We start from the raw sequence: 16,348 nt of genomic DNA on the forward strand, positions 1-16,348 counted from the left end.
TTTTCCTTTTTGTGTTGCCTCTCAAAAAACCTGGAGCCAAAAGTATGGCCTACCTCTAGGAAGTGTATAAGACCTTGTGGTAGGCATTTTGTGTACTTACTACTGACTTCATCCCGCTTTCCTTAGCACATTTCCCTTTTACTCATTTTTAATTTATTTTATCTGGCATTTTTTTTTTCTTCTCACTTTTATAAGCCACATGAAGTCCTTTGGAGGGAAGGCAGGGTATAAATATATGCACAGATACGTAATACTGACATGCATCAATGTATGTATGCCCTACAACTGTCCTACAAGATATATAGGAATGGAATTATTTTTTCCACTTAATAGTTGATATAATTGAGGCTCAGAGAAGTGAAGTATATTGACTTTCTTACCTAGAATTCAGGTCTACTCCTAGCTAGGCATTTGTTCCATTATATTATTTATAACCTCTCCATCCAGGAAAGTGTAGAGAAGGAGCAGCCCCAAGAATTATATGCATGCTATGAATGGTTTCTTAGGATTTTGTGCCTAGTTTTTAAAAAAAAAAGTATGTTATTGCATTCTAGCAAATTAAGTCAGAAGGTAGTTTGTCTTCTATCTTAAGGCAGGGTAACCAAGCAATGGGGAATAGCTACTTGTTTAAAGCCCCTTTAATACTAGAATAAGGCACGAACTCAGGTTTCCCAGTACCATTTGTACCCTCCAAAACACTCTCTAGGATTAAACTAATAAAAAGTCACATGTGCAGGAATTGGACATTTTTAAAAAGCATTATTGCCTACTCAGATCTGTTGGTCCTGATAATAGCTTTTACAGCAGTCTGTTTCTGGGCCTACTACAGTTCTGTTGAGTTTATTGTTAGAAAATGCCTGTAGTTCTAGTTTTCTGTTGCCTCTGTCTAATGAAACAAGGGATGTGCTCACGCAGAATACCAGGAAACATTTCCTTTCATACCTGCTGTAAAGTAACAGTGAGAAAGCTGCACTACCATACAGCCCATCCCTGTGCAGCTAAACTTAGGAAAGGAGTCCGTGAGTAGAATTTTCCCCTTAGCCATTTATCTACTCCCAAAAGTTTTATACATTTTCCTTTAGGGTTTTTTCCCCTCTTTCTGGTTCCTGTGTTAATTCCTACAATCCTTCTCCTCTTTTCCATTCTGATTCCAAAAAAGAGAGATTCTTGCAGAATAGTAAGTTAAACTTGATCCTTTAACAGAGCCCTTAGCTTAGAAATAGCTGTTGATGTGCTTTGGGAAAGAAGGCTAATATAAAATGTAAAACCTCTAATTCTCTAAAAGGAGTAGTAATAGACTGACATTACAAGGTAACTCCAACTTAGTTTCCAAAGCCCAGGTAAGACAGCTTTTAGATATGCAAACCCTGATGTACTACTCACTTGTTTTGCAGTTACCCTCAGAAGATCCTTTTATGTGGGCTAGGGTTAGAATCCCAGATTTGACTTGCAGGAGCTGTTGAGTCTCTATTGTGTTTCAGACCCTGGATCCCAACCTACTTTGCCCATAAAGAGTCTTAAAATATTTATTTCATGTCTTTCACTGTGAATTTTTTGTCCAATGATCATTATCAAAAAGCAGATGAGCAGGGTGTTGATGGAATGGAAAAAAGGCCTGATAAGATTTTTAGACTCTGAGGACATCTGAACATTGATTCTTGCTGGACTTACCAGTTTGGCCTTCTAGGGGATTTGCATGGCTGTTGTACGCCCTTGACCCTCTTAACACCCTGTTACAACAAGTAATTATCTTTTCAACGATCTTAGTTTGGGGAGTCAAAGTTATAGCATTCTGTTCAATGAAGTCATTTTAGAAAGAAAGAAAAGGAGGACCACTGAAAAGGAACTAAACAGTGGTACCTCAGCTTCCCTTGATTATTTATATAACTGACAAATGCTAAGGGATTGCATTTTTATTTGCAGGAGCTTGAGTGCCTCCAGGATCATCTTGATGACTTGGCTGTAGAGTGCAGAGACATAGTCGGCAACCTCACCGAGTTAGAGTCCGAGGTAACTCTTGGAAGGAGAGTGCCCTGTCAGCAGCCTTTCTTTTCTTCTTAGTTCTGCTGTTTCTGTACTCTTGAGTGTACAGATTCTTTGTAGAACAAAAGAAACCTTGTTAGCTTCTCTGTTTGCTTTATAAAGAATATTGTGATGCTTCCTGAACCCCCTTTCCTGATATCTCCAGCAAAACACTATGCACTTAGCCCTTCAGTTTTCTTCATAAATTAGAATTATGACAGTGACAAAAACAATTTTTTTTTCTCCTTTAAGAAAAGATATCAGCTATACTTCAGATCTCTTAATCACTTTCAAGACTAGTCCAAGCATTCCTATTCTGTCATCCTTAGCTCTTTCAATTAGATCATTTGGTAATGTTTGTGTGTTCACTGAAATAAAAGAAAGCCTGGGACTTGCAATAAACATAGAAGATAAGGCCTTTCTCCTGCCTTTTGAGAAGGCCTGCATTCTGTCTACGGAATGAGTATCTCCTAGGCCTCTTGCTCTCTCACCTCCAGAGACAGCCTTCGCTTGGTCTATGGAGTATGCATCTCTCCGAATAAGTCTGCTTTTACTAAAAAAAAAAAAGGAAGATTAAATAAGTGTGATTAGCCCTGTTTCATTCTGAACCCTACAGGGAGGAAAAAAAAAGAGATTAAAAGATCTCATAAGCATAGGCACATTATTTCAAAATATGGAGATTATTTCAGGGGCAGTTAAAATTGTCTTATGGGGGCAGAAATTAGGGAAACAGAGAATTGCTATTTTTTTTAATCATAAGCCTTTTAGAACTATTTAAGTTGTCAAAATTGGGAATACAAAAAATTACATTTCTCAGGGTCTTTTTTTCCTTTATATTTTTCAAGCATGTATCGCCTTCTTTTATCTTCTGTCATCTCCTCGCTCATTCTCATTGTCCTTGTGGGCTAAGGAGGGCATTCTAGGGTGTGTGACTCTTTAAAGGGAGATGTTATTTTGCGGCTAGTGCCACTCAGCAGTTACTCTGCTTGAATGTGTTTAGTGTGTGTTCCCCAGAGGCAGTAGTTTGTCATCTGGTTTAAAGACAGGATGATAGATGTCAGTTACTCCTATTTTCATTTTGAACTGCTTAGCTTTTGGGAAAATCTCCAAACGCTTTACATACTCTAATATTATTTTTAAATGTTTTCTTCTCCTCCAAATTCTGCCTTTTCTCTTGTTCGAGCACAAGAGGAATTTGTCTCTAGAAAACTTGCTTTTCAAAGTGCATTGGAGGTGTGTCCCAGGAGGAGCATGGAGCTGCTCTTCTGTCCGTGCTGGAGCCGTCTCACTTAAATACTAGAATAGTTTCCAAATGTATATATTGGATTATTTTCCCATCAGATGATACTCATTCAGAGAAAGAAAACTGCTCCTCCTCCACCCCTGACTCTTTCTAAAGCAGAATTATAATATATTTAATCTTCTGCAGGATATTCAAATAGAAGCCTTGCTGATGAGAGCCTGCGAACCCATAATTCAGAACTTCTGCCACGTAAGTAATGTCTGGAGGAACAAAGGTTAGAAACAGAACCAGTTTCACTGGGGCTCTGGCCCCCACGTGTGTTGGACTCATCTCTGTCTTCAGCATACATTGCTCCTGAGTGATGGCCAACTTTGATAAGTTAAAGTTGAAAATGTAAACAGCATCAGGAGGGGGCCACTATCCTGGGAAACCTCATTTGTTTAACCCTTTGTAGGTGATCAGATTAGTGGTTAGCATCACTTACTGAGAAGCCCTTTGTAAGGAAAGAGAGGAGGGAGAAACCCCAGTAGCAGGACTGAGTTGTTTCCATACAAACAGCTGGAATTTGTTAGCAGGAAGGTAACTTCCCCTTCTAGCTGTCTTCTTGTACCTGGTGTTGAGGGAATTCTGTTACTTTATCACTTTAGTCACTTACTGAACTGCCTAAATTGTGGGAGTAAAACACATCCAGGAAGCACAAGGATCTGACAACTAGGAGGTGATGTTAGATGTTATCCCAAAAGCCAGCTGCCAGCATCATATAAGGAAAGGAGTTAAAAGCATTGCATAGTGCATGTTCTTATTGGAGCTTCATGCAGGGCAATTTGCTGTGTAAATTTTGTTCCTCTAAATGTTTATCCTTTGTGATTTCTCAGGCTTATTTTGACATAATTTGTGATGTGTCTTGTTTATAAATATTATAGAATCAATCTCATTGACATCTTTCATGGGCTGGGGTGCATGATTTGTTAATTAATGATTGATTACAAATGAAGTATAAATGTGCACTCCCTTCCCTAGGATGTAGCAGATAACCAGATAGACTCTGGGGACCTGATGGAGTGTCTGATACAGAACAAACACCAGAAGGATATGAATGAGAAGTGCGCCATTGGAGTCACCCACTTCCAGCTGGTCAGTAACACCTGGCAGATCCTTCTTGTCTTGGCTCCTTGCAAGGTTACTGAATCCCTTCTTCTTACAGAACATCAGAGCACCTCTTCTCTGAAAAATTATTTTTTCCAAATATCTGTCTTATTTCTGTTGGTTCCTAGTAAGCGTGGTTTTTATCTGCTAGGGCTGGGCACTTTGTACCTAGGTCTGGCATTTTAGTAAGTTTAAACCATACTCTTCATAGTTACATGTCTAAAGGAAGTGTTTCTGGTAAAGTGAGCACTTCCTTCCCAGGAGGATGAAATCCAGCCAGCTGTATAAAATTGACCTCTTCTTGGGGGCACATAGCCTCCCAGATGTCCTTCAGCAAATGGTGTTGAGGACCTCACGAGCACAGACACTCAGACCAGGGAAAGCAGACACATCCTGCCCTTGTTGACTCATTTGTATTCTTTTCTTTTTTCTCTCTCTCTCTTTTTTTAACATTTTTTTATTGAGTTATAGTCATTTTACAATGTTGTTCATTTATGTTCTAGTAAGAGAAATATGCAAAAACACATTTACAAATAAATATATAATCTCAGGTGATCCTGTGAAAAAAATAAAGCAGCATAAGGCCTAAAGGGTGATGGGGAAAAGGGACTTGAGAAGGAGGTATTTGAATACAAGCATCAAGGAAGTGAGGGAGCAAAGCATGGGAGATCTGGGGGAAGAGCCCTTTAGGCCGAGGGGGCAGCGTGTGTGTGCTGGAAGCTGGTGTGCATAGAGCAGAGGGAGCCATGGGGAGTTCAGCAGGTCATGAAGTGTTAGACAGACTTGTGTGGGGCCTGGGAACTTGGCTGCTGCGCACTGTATATGAACACAGTGTCACCCAGCACTGTGAATTAGATGTTGTCACAGAGCTTCTGACTTTTTTTTTAATCATCTTTTCTAGGTGCAGATGAAGGATTTTCGGTTCTCTTACAAGTTTAAGATGGCCTGCAAGGAGGATGTGTTGAAACTTTGCCCCAACATAAAGAAGAAGTATGTAGCTTTTAATTGATTTGTTCAATTAAATTTGCTTCCCTGAAATCCCTCTTAGCTACTGAGTGAATGTCCAAAGTGTCAGGTGGCCTGCTGCTGTCTGGCAGGGTTAGCTCTGGAGGCCCCCTGCATTCCTCTGGTAGTTGGCCAAACACTTGGATTGTCTAGACAGATCCTCTTTGTAAGTAGTCTAGAGCCACACCTGGTGGTAGTAGTTCTGATGTGGAGAGACTGTGGGCTAAGGGAGCATTTTTAATTTTTCCAGGTTAGGCTATCTACTTGATGAAACAGGTACAGATTTTGTACTTAGAGGAGCAAGTTACAGTGTGAATAAGAACTGACTTCCTTGTGACATCATTCCATTACGTCATCTCCTCAGGGAAGCAAAAGAGCCTTTCACTGAGTTAGAGATGTAGTAAAGAAACAAAAACTTTATTCATTAAAGAATTAGGTCTTAATGAGGAGAGTGATGAGCTTTTACAGCATGGCTGCCCAAATTCTTCCATGCCGCTCTTTGCAAAGGCACGTTTCTAGAACACATTTCCCCTTATACAAACTAAATTCCTATTTTGCATAGGTTTCTGTACCTTTCAGGAATGATTTTCACAGTATATCAAAGCCATAGTACAGAGTTAAAAGTAGCATTACTCCCTGGTTACATGTTTTTAACAAAACAAGTGCTGAACTGTCTTGCACACATCCCCTCCATGGCCTCCCCACCAGTCAGAAATGTTGTCAGCATTTGGGCTGTGGCCCAACTTTTATGATGTATACAGTCAGATAGCTGCTTTTAGCTCTCTGAAAACACAGTGAGACTTTAGTGAAAGGCATTGAAAAACTTGATAGAGGTGTCATGGGTTCTGGGGGGATGGTGTGGCCCCTGCTCCAGCCCAGCCCTTGGCCATCTGCCCTTGGTGGCTCCAGCCAGTCTCAGACCTCTCCTTCCCTTGGCAGGGTGGACGTGGTGATCTGCCTGAGCACCACCGTGCGCAATGACACTCTCCAGGAAGTCAAGGAACACAGGGTGTCCCTGAAGTGCCGCAAGCAGCTGCGGGTGGAGGAGCTGGAGATGGTAATGCCTCTGAGCACAGCCTCTGGTCCCAGAAACCGCAGAGCAGGGCTTAGAGAGTTGGGTGAAGAATGAGGGCAAATTGGAAATTGGAAGATTTTAGCCACAAGCGTGATGGTTAAGACTTGGAGCTGCATGCTAAAATTTTACCATAGAACCGCTTCCTGTTTTACTTTTCTTTTTAATGATAAAGTATTTTTTACCACACATACTTGGAAGTCCAGTTATATAAGACAAGCTGTGAGCATGTGATGTGATCATTGCCTTGATAATGGAATCAAGGATCGAGGGTCTCTCCCTCTCCACTCTGCTGTCCTTGGCACCACCAGTCATTAAGGCTGGTTTCCCTCATAGCTACACAATGGCTGCCTGCAACAGCTGGGCCACCTGCTCCAGTATTCATCTCCAGCACAAACTAAAGATCCTGCCCTTCAATTTGACTGTGTCAGTTTGAGATCTGTGCCCCCCTCGCCCCAACCAGCAGTCTCCAGGGGATGCACTTATTGATGAGCTTACTCATAATCCAGGTGTGGTAGATGTTGGGAAGCCAACCACAGTGTGCATTGTAAGAGGACACATCTCACTCTACTTTTGAGGTTAAGCCCAGACCATGTTAAGACAGCTAAAAATATGAATCACACTTATTTCACCTCAGTCTAAGCAAGAACTAGTAATGGACACCACAACCATTAATATGACAAAAGTTGCATTACCAGATTTTCACATATAGTGGTAGTGATTCAGTGAGAATTACATTTACGTGGAGCTGGCCTAAACATCCTTTTATAATAGAAACTTTGAGTCCCTAGATTTTAATCCGGCTCTTTCAGTAAAATAATAATAATAATGAAAGTAATGGTTTTAACTTTGAAAGTGGTTTCCACATCATATCATTTTATTTCATCTCACAGTAGTCCTATGAAGGGGTCAGGGTAGAGGGTAGTGTTTCATTTTGCAGAGTACGTCTAAGGCCAAGTAGCTAGTTAGTGGCAGAACTGAAACTCAATCCTGCTTATCTTTTTACTGCAGTGAGCACACTGCTGCCAATTAGCTGTGTAGAAGTTATGGTCACCAGATAAGAGCCAATCAACAAATAATTATGTAGAACATTTGATTTGACATCTCCAGCTTAGAGTAAACTGACTTTTCCATGCTGGTTCTCTCTCATGCAGACAGAGGACATCCGTCTGGAACCAGATCTGTATGAAGCCTGCAAGAGTGACATCAAGAACCACTGTTCCACCGTGCAATATGGCAATGCTCAGGTAACTTTTTATTTTTATTTTTTAATTGTAAAGGTAACGTGAAGGTAATTTTTTAATAATTAATTCTCCACTAGTGGGATAAGCCCCATCACGTACTGTCCAGCCTGACTGTCCCCTTTTAAGCTACTTGAGACTATGATTTTTCTTTCTTTTTTTTTTTTTTTTAATTGAGGTATAGTCAGTTTACAATGTTGTGTGGTTTTTCATACAGACTACTTTCTCTCACCTTCATTCCTCTTCATCACCTATTCAGTCTCTTTGCCCTTTCAGGTTACCTTGTCCTCCCTTACCTTGTCTGCTTCATGGCCTTTCAGATGCCTCCTCTCTCTAGCTTTCCCAAGCTGCACCTCCAAAATTAATTACTACCTCATATGTTCCCATTCCACAGACATTCTAAACTAGAGGTCACAGGAGAACCACCTTGGGGATTTTTTTTTTTTTTTAAATTCACGGAACAGGGCCCTACCCAGAATCGTCAGGAATGACGTGCAGTCAAATGATTTTTTTTCAATCTTCTCCTGTTGACTCATCTACCTCTCCACTTCAGGGTATCGCCATGGTGCTTTAACTTCTGAGATAATGGTTGCACTGTCTTCTTGTATCTGCTGTTGGTGTTGCAGAGTCTGATGTCAATCTGATTCTCATTTCTGTGTAATTAATCTACCTCTGAGTTTTCTCTTTATCTTTAATGATCTGTAATTTCACTACAATATAATTAGATATGGCTTTTGGTTTTCTTTATCCTGGTTGGCTCTTTCAGTCTCAATTCATATCTTACTTCAGTCCTAGGAAGTTCTCAAACATTGTTCTTTGAAGTATTGCCTTCCTCCTGGAACTCCTTGTTGAACATTTAGAGCATCTGAATTGGTACTCCATGTCTCTGAACTTTTTCTTTCATGCCTTTCATTTCTTTATCTCTCTCTACTACTTTGAGGTAATTCCTCAGTTCTGTATCCCAGTTTCATAATTTATTCTTTAGCTCTTCCTATTCTGCTCTTTAGAGAGACCACCAGTTGGGTTTTATTTTTCATTTCCAGCATCTCTAATTGTTTCTTTTCATAACTACCTGTTATTGATTCTTGTTTACTATTTCCTTCTGTATGGCTCTGAGGGTATTAAACATACTTTTGATTGCTCTGTTGCCTTTTCCCCTCAGTTCTGAGGCCCTGATTTATTTTATTTATCATCTTTCTTATGGTATTAGTATTCCTCAACTACAGTTGGCTCTTAAACAATGCAGGGCTTAGGAGTGCTGAATCTTTACATAGTCAAAACCCTGCGTATAACTTATAGTCAATCCTCCATGTACGCAGGCTCTATCTGAAGTTCCACATCTGCCCATTCAACCAACACAGATCGTGTAATACTGCAGTATTTACTGTTGAAAAAAATTCTTGTTTAAGTGGATCCATGCAGTTCAGACCCTTGCTGTTCAAAGGTCACCTGTATTTGGTGATTCTTGGTTGTGCCTTGAGGTTTTCATAGACGTCTCTGACTTCATGCTACAGCCCCTGCTACTGCAGCCTCCCATCTGCTTTCCTTATCTTTTTTTATAGTATCCAAAAGTTAATTGTAGGGAAGGGGAGATTTTAGGATATACTTAATTCACTATCTTAAAATCTCTCCTATGGTACTTTATGCTTTCATGTTAACTCACTTATCTTTTTTAGTGTAGTTATTTGTTTATATAACTTTGTCCTGTGAGACTCTGTAGTCTTCAGGGGTAAGGATTGGGTCTGATACCTGGCATCTAATGCTCTATTCTTATGTGCTAGATGGCGAGTTGAACTGAACTTCCTGGCTTGTGCCTACTGTCTAGTCAGGGTTATTGCTCTAGGGAAAGGCAGAGAACCTGACATATGCTCCAAAATGTACCTTAACAAGGAACAGCCCTAGAAGACAGAAGAAACCTGGAATCCTCAGAGGGTTTCCTTCCCTTTAGACTCCAGTGCACTCTGTTCTTCTTCCATAATTTTTATACATTTGATTTGCTATTATCCCTGAGGTGGTAAATCTATTAATAGAATTCTCCAAATAAAATTCTTCTTTGTGAGGAAATCCTGATTTCTTATTACCTAGGTATTAAAAATGGAAAGCACCTGGATAGAAAAATAAGAGATGCACTAAGAACTGAATGCTTTATTCAGAATGCATGGATTATCAATCCCTGACCCACCTCTTAACTTGACCGTAACTCTTATGCCTTAGATTATTGAATGTCTGAAAGAAAACAAAAAACAGCTGACTGCCCGTTGCCACCAGAAAGTTTTTAAGCTGCAGGAGACAGAGATGATGGACCCAGAGCTAGACTATACACTTATGAGAGTCTGCAAGCAGATGATAAAGGTAAGGGATCCAAAATCAAGGGCTGAGCACAGGGTAAGTCAAAGTAACGACAACGTGGACTTCTTTAAATTTCAGAGTGAAATCATGTAATCTGTCAATGTCAACCTGTTTTATACAGCTGAGGCTGGAGTTCTCATAGTCTGGTCCCTAGACCAGCAGGATCAGCACCACCAGGGAACTTACAGCCTCGGGCCCCACCCCAATCTCTGAGGCAGAAGCTCTGGGAGAGTTGCTTTCGGTTTTTACAAGCCCCCAGGGGTTCGAATGCAGCTCAAGTTTGAGAACACTAAGCTAGAATAACTGATCTCACTTTGACCTAAGTCAAGTAAATAGAGGTCCATTAAATTCGTGATTGGTTTTGAGGGCATTTGGTGGTAGGTATACTCACAAAGCCACCACTGAGTGTCCTGATCATCCATCTACCACCATCAGAGGCTTTTTTATTTTACAAGTTCTTTTGCTTCCTTTACATCTCCAGTGAACATTCCCTGCAGCAGGGCTGACTGGGGATCCCAGATATCAGTCCCTGGATCTGTCCACATGTACAAAGAGGTTAAACTTAAAGTGCTGAGCCCTTATTTCAGCTTCCCTTTAAAAAGGAATGATACTTTTCACCCTATCAAATAAATTTCAAAGAGAATTGTGGAAGTTAGAAGTCACTTTCACAGAAGAATTGAGTCCTCTGTAAAGCTGAAAATGTCAGGCTATGATATGAGGGAGCTTTGTAAGATTTTGATGATTTCTATAAAAATCAGCCAGCAATCCACATCCCCATATTAAGATATCTGTAGGCTATAATTAACAGATAGACTGTGGATTAGCAGATAGAAATGGAGCTTCTTTACAAGTCCAGAATGAATCTCTGGCTTCAAGGACATTTAACAAGTGTACAGGGGCTGGCCCCACAGGATTTAGTAGGATTATAGCCCCCTGTAGTTAAAAAATGAACTAGACAGGTCCTTTCGCCACATCCCTTTTCACATTAGTTGGTGGATAATTCCTACATTTCCCATTGAGATTGGATGGATATGTCTTGAGGGCTACATGATCACCTGGTACAGTGTTATGTTCATGCTTAAACAATATGTAAGCTCATGAGACACCATGTAGCATAGCCGTGTAACTATGCAAAACAGGCAACAGGTAGTAGAAGGAAATGTGAGAAATATAGATATGAAAGGGGAACTTAAGGCTGGGTACTTACTCAGGCTTCCTGTTTCTCTTGTCTCAACTGATACCTTTAGGTTGCTTCTGTCATAAGCTCCCCTAAAAGATGTTAAGAGTGTGATTAATAAGTTGATGTTAATTGCCATATTTGGATAACTGCTTTTATAAAACTTTGTTTCTTTGCAGAGATTCTGTCCAGAAGCAGATTCCAAAACTATGTTGCAATGCTTGAAGCAGAATAAAAACAGTGAATTGATGGATCCCAAATGCAAACAGATGATAACCAAGCGCCAGATCACCCAGAACACAGGTAACATCTTGCGTGGCTTTCCAAATCCCACTGGGTATAGCTTGAAAGAAACTGAGTGACCTACTTGCCTGATTAAACCGTGGGTGCTTTGTTGTTTGTGAATGTGAAGGAAAGAGTCTGGATGTAATAAGCACAATGACTTAACTCCTTCTTTGATGAGCACCCAGAAGAATGAAATGGAAATCGTGGGAAAGAAAAGGCTGAAAACATGGAAAACTGCCTTTGGAGAGTGTACAAAGGGAATTAGGGCTAGACTTCCTTGAAAAGTCTAGAGATTTAATAAAACTTCATGCATATGGCAGGAGAATGTATGGGTAATCTGTTTTAGAACAGAAATTTATCTATCTCTGCAGCAAGGTGAGTGGGATATTGTTTTCAGAGTTTTCAAAACATATATATTATGGGGAAGGTTGCTGGTATCTGCTTGATTTTTGTGAGGACTGCTTAGAACATTGGTCTCAATAGACCCTGCAGAGCTGCTGCAGAGTAGGATGCGTGGGGGTCTCCACGTCCACTCTTTCACCACATTATACTGGTGATTTAAAACACTGTAGTGAGGGCTCAGTAAACATTTATTGACTAAACAAATCAATGGTTGATTCATGGTTATGGACGTAATATGCCTCCTTTGGGTAGATGGATCTCAAAACATTTGTGAATCCAGGTGGAATATTTTATCTTGTACTTAATTACTTTCTGCTGTAGATTACCGCTTAAACCCTGTGCTAAGGAAAGCCTGTAAAGCTGACATTCCTAAATTCTGTCATGGTATCCTGACCAAGGCCAAGGATGATGCAGAGCTAGAAGGTCAAGTCATCTCTTGCCTCAAGCTGAGATACGCTGATCAGGTAAACCGGCCTGGGCTGTGCACAGAGGTGTGTTTACGGAACCTCTGCTAGTCCTGGCAGTTTTTTCTTTGGAAAAAAGAAATTCCTTAGCTTGCTCCTACTTTCCTAAGACCTTTTTCACACCAAATGAAAAGCTGACGTATTCTAATAGGCCAACATACTCTCCTTTGTCACGTGCAGCGCCTTTCTTCAGACTGTGAAGACCAGATCCGGATTATCATCCAGGAGTCTGCTCTCGATTACCGACTCGACCCTCAGCTCCAACTGCACTGCTCAGATGAGGTAGGATTTGGTTACGAAACTGGTTATGAACAGAGCTGGACAGAGAAGTTTTTATTGGAGAAAAATTCTTTACTCTCTTTCCCTTCAGCCCTGAATCCAGGGTTCATTGAAGGCCCATCTTCTAGGCTCTCCATTGTCTGAGTTCCTGGTTCTCTGTTAACACTGAATTTGGGTTGGCATGAGTCCTGTCACTATTTACTTTTGATTCCATATTTCTCTATTGAACAAGAGTTTTATTATACCTCTCTCTGGGTAATTTGTTATTCTCTCTCCTTATTCTGATGGTCAACCCAGCACACCCTCAAGACTTGCCAGAAAGATAGAAGTGCTCCTATAATACCTCTAAAGAAGTGCCCATCCTTGGAAATTATAACCTTATAGCTAGAAAAGGCCATATGGAGAACTTTATTCAACATATGTCAATTTTATGGGATCATAGCTGAAGATATTTCAAAAAAGCTTACTCATAAAACTGTCCAAAGAAGATTAAATTTTCAATTTGTGCTGCAGGCTATGTGTCAGGACCCTTTTTTCTGTGCTTGTGTGTGTGTGTGTGTGTTTGTGTGTGTGTGTGTGCATGTTTCCAAGTTGTGAGGCTGGGTTGACCCTGAACCTCTGTAAATATCAAGCATTTGCTTTGAGTATTTAACTTTGCTACATGACCTGAGGAAACAGGAAAGTAGCCTTCTCTGTGACCAGTCCTGGGACAGTCTGACTCAGGCCTTAGAGTTGACAGCGTGAAGATACGTGCATTGACTGGTTTTCCGCTCTGGGCCAGTCCCTGTGAAGGAGAATGGAGGCTGGCATCCCATATGGGAGGGAGAGGGGAGTGAGATCTACCAGGAATCCGTTGAGAAGAACCCTGGGAGGATCACCACATCAACACATCCCAGAGTTGTTTGTGTCTCCTGAACAGATTGCCAGTCTGTGTGCCGAAGAAGCAGCAGCCCAGGAGCAGACAGGTCAAGTAGAGGAGTGCCTCAAAGTCAACCTGCTCAAAATCAAAACGGAAGTGTGTAAAAAGGTAACTACCATCAATCACCATCTTCCCGCACTTGTTTTTCTCTCTTCTTTCTTTTAAAGCTGTAGTCTGTACAACTTAGTGACAAAATCTGAATTTTCCTTCCTAGAGTTCTATCTGTTCCCTCCTACCAAACTAATTTGGCTTTTGATCATTAATAGCCTGTAACTTAAATATTCTTTTCACATGTACAAGTTATTTGTGAGTATGTCTCATCCCTATGACCAGACCCTTGTTTAAGGGCATTGCTTAAGTATTGTGCCAAAGCAAAATGTCAGTTCCAATATATCAATCAATAAGTATGCTGCATTCATAAAAATCAGTGAAACTAAAAATTTAGTTCATTTCAGAAACTTCACATAAAAACAAATTTATCAAAATACGACGGCTAAGCATACATTAGCTTACAAAATTGAAAGTGAAATATTATATGTGATCTTTTTAAAAAACCTTTATCTTTTTTTTGAAAAGTGTTTCAATCATGACTTAAAGTTAGTGTGAATATTGTGTGCAAATATTTTCATCTGCTAAAAATGTTTCTAATTCCACATGGTCTGAGGAGTGATAGGAGTTGACTAAAAGCTAAATCCAGGTATTTTCCTTTGGCTACTTTTTCATCAGATGATCACATTTAACTTTAAGGAAGACTTTTTGAACAATATTTCAATTTTTTAAATTTGTTTTTATTATTGTTATACAGTCTTTCTATTGAGAGCAAACTAATTTTTATTTAAGAAAGCATTTCAGGCTTTACCTCTTATGATTCCATCATGTATAAACAGAGAGTGCAGTGCTGATTTTCAGTTCTATCACATGTATATTCCTGTTGTTCAGAACATCTTTAAACTCAAATAAAAATTATTCTTGCAGTAGAAGTTATGCTCTATCAATTCTTTTTTCTTCTTTTGAGGATGATGGAGGTAAAGTGAAACATTTCGCAAATACACACACCCTTTGAGAGTTTTAATATAGCATATTACTCTGATTTTTCAGTTTTCACATTTTCAGACTTCCTAGAGTAACAGAATAACTGCATTAAATCAGTATAAATGCTAACACTTAGTATTCAATAATATGGTTTACCAAAATGCCAAACTCAATTCCAGTCTTACGGTTTCCCTGCTTTGCTTAGCAAACAGCTTTGCTTAGCAAACAGCTTTGCATACACTCAGTCCCCAAGCTGTATTTATTGAATTAAATTGGATGCTAAAAGGCTGCATTCTTTGCATCATCACCATGTTGCCATCAATTTCAGAGTAGCTTCTGTTGGCTCAGCCTTCCCTCCTTTACTTTTTGTTTATATATAAAGTATTTACAGACTACAGAGCTGATATATTTCCTCTATAAAAACTCTCTGATGATCTGTTCTTCTCAGGAAGTGTTAAACATGCTGAAGGAAAGCAAAGCAGACATCTTTGTGGACCCAGTTCTTCATACAGCTTGTGCCCTGGACATTAAACACCACTGTGCAGCCATCACCCCTGGCCGAGGGCGTCGTAAGTCACTGTGTTCCCTCTGACCCTGTCTGAACTGTCTTGGAAGGAGCAAAGACTTCCGAGACATCAGTTGTTCTGTAGCATAGACAGCAGCCTCTTGGGACCTGGTTGATGCTGGGACTAGACCTTTGTGGCAAAATGAATTTAGGAATAATCCTGCAGGTCTGAATTGATCTAGCCATGACAGAGGCAAAGATTTGAAGAAAAGAGAAAGTTGAGTTATTAGGGAAGCAGAAGTTAAGCCATCTTCATGGCCCTCTTCCCTGACTTGTCCAACCTCGAGCAGCTTCAGCAACTTCCCCAGCAGTACATTGGGCTCAGCAGACAGGTTTTGTGTGAGGTGGAACCTGGACAGGTGTAAAGTTGTTTCTGAGCCGTGTGTGTCCAACGAAAATGAGAGAGGTTTTAAGAGACTCTGGACAGCCAACCTTTGGACAGCCAACTTAGAAGTTGAATATCCTTCTCCATGTTAGATCTTGGGCCACATGTTCTAGGTTGGATTTAACTTTGTGTAGCCTACAGATCTGAATTCTCTGGTGGTTAGGTATCCTTCTCCCCAACCTTACAGAAATTTCTGTTCAGTACAGTTTCAGACTCTTCTTATCCCTTTTCTTGCACAGAAATGTCTTGCCTTATGGAGGCTCTGGAGGATAAGCGAGTGAGGTTACAACCTGAGTGCAAAAAACGCCTCAATGACCGGATTGAAATGTGGAGTTACGCAGCGAAGGTAATGATGAGGATCCCCTGAAGTGACCGTCCCCTCTCAGTTTCCCAGTCTCTTCAAGATACTTCACTTCTCCTTGTCCTTGTGAGACTGGCAGTAAGTGTATTTGAAAAATCTGTCAGTGCACCTGTAGGACTCCTGGGCTCTAATTGCCTGGAGCCACTTTCTCCAGATGGGGCAACAGAGACACTAATTAGTCTCTTACTGCATCAGTTTCTGCTTTTGAGCCGCTAAACATTGCTTCAGAGTGACTCCACTGCTTGTTTTGTGTTGGCAAATGTTGGTGCTCAAATCACATTAATCTGAAGCCCCCCCTTGCTGTGTTCTGAGTACATGGATGGGCATAGAAGCAACCTCTCTGAGCTGGACCCTTCTCTGGCACCCAGACTAAGTTGAAACTAAAAAGAACAGGTTGGTGT

The 16,348-nt window shown here is 40.4% G+C and overlaps 1 protein-coding gene across 2 annotated transcripts in view; it reads left to right on the forward strand.

The window, feature by feature from the left end:
- Positions 1 to 16,348, forward strand: part of GLG1 (golgi glycoprotein 1) — a 119,158-nt gene that overhangs the window by 97,022 nt on the left and 5,788 nt on the right. For both annotated transcript variants that reach the window (XM_074370439.1, XM_010968577.3), the window contains exons 13-25: positions 1,924 to 2,010; positions 3,452 to 3,514; positions 4,286 to 4,399; positions 5,313 to 5,401; positions 6,356 to 6,473; positions 7,643 to 7,735; positions 9,944 to 10,081; positions 11,435 to 11,558; positions 12,264 to 12,406; positions 12,587 to 12,688; positions 13,605 to 13,712; positions 15,085 to 15,205; positions 15,826 to 15,932. In XM_074370439.1, the coding sequence (XP_074226540.1) occupies positions 1,924 to 2,010; positions 3,452 to 3,514; positions 4,286 to 4,399; positions 5,313 to 5,401; positions 6,356 to 6,473; positions 7,643 to 7,735; positions 9,944 to 10,081; positions 11,435 to 11,558; positions 12,264 to 12,406; positions 12,587 to 12,688; positions 13,605 to 13,712; positions 15,085 to 15,205; positions 15,826 to 15,932 (1,407 nt within the window). The remainder of the gene's footprint in view (positions 1 to 1,923; positions 2,011 to 3,451; positions 3,515 to 4,285; positions 4,400 to 5,312; positions 5,402 to 6,355; positions 6,474 to 7,642; positions 7,736 to 9,943; positions 10,082 to 11,434; positions 11,559 to 12,263; positions 12,407 to 12,586; positions 12,689 to 13,604; positions 13,713 to 15,084; positions 15,206 to 15,825; positions 15,933 to 16,348) is intronic.

This window comes from Camelus bactrianus, chromosome 9 (assembly GCF_048773025.1).
Source record: "Camelus bactrianus isolate YW-2024 breed Bactrian camel chromosome 9, ASM4877302v1, whole genome shotgun sequence".
Taxonomy (NCBI): domain Eukaryota; kingdom Metazoa; phylum Chordata; class Mammalia; order Artiodactyla; family Camelidae; genus Camelus; species Camelus bactrianus.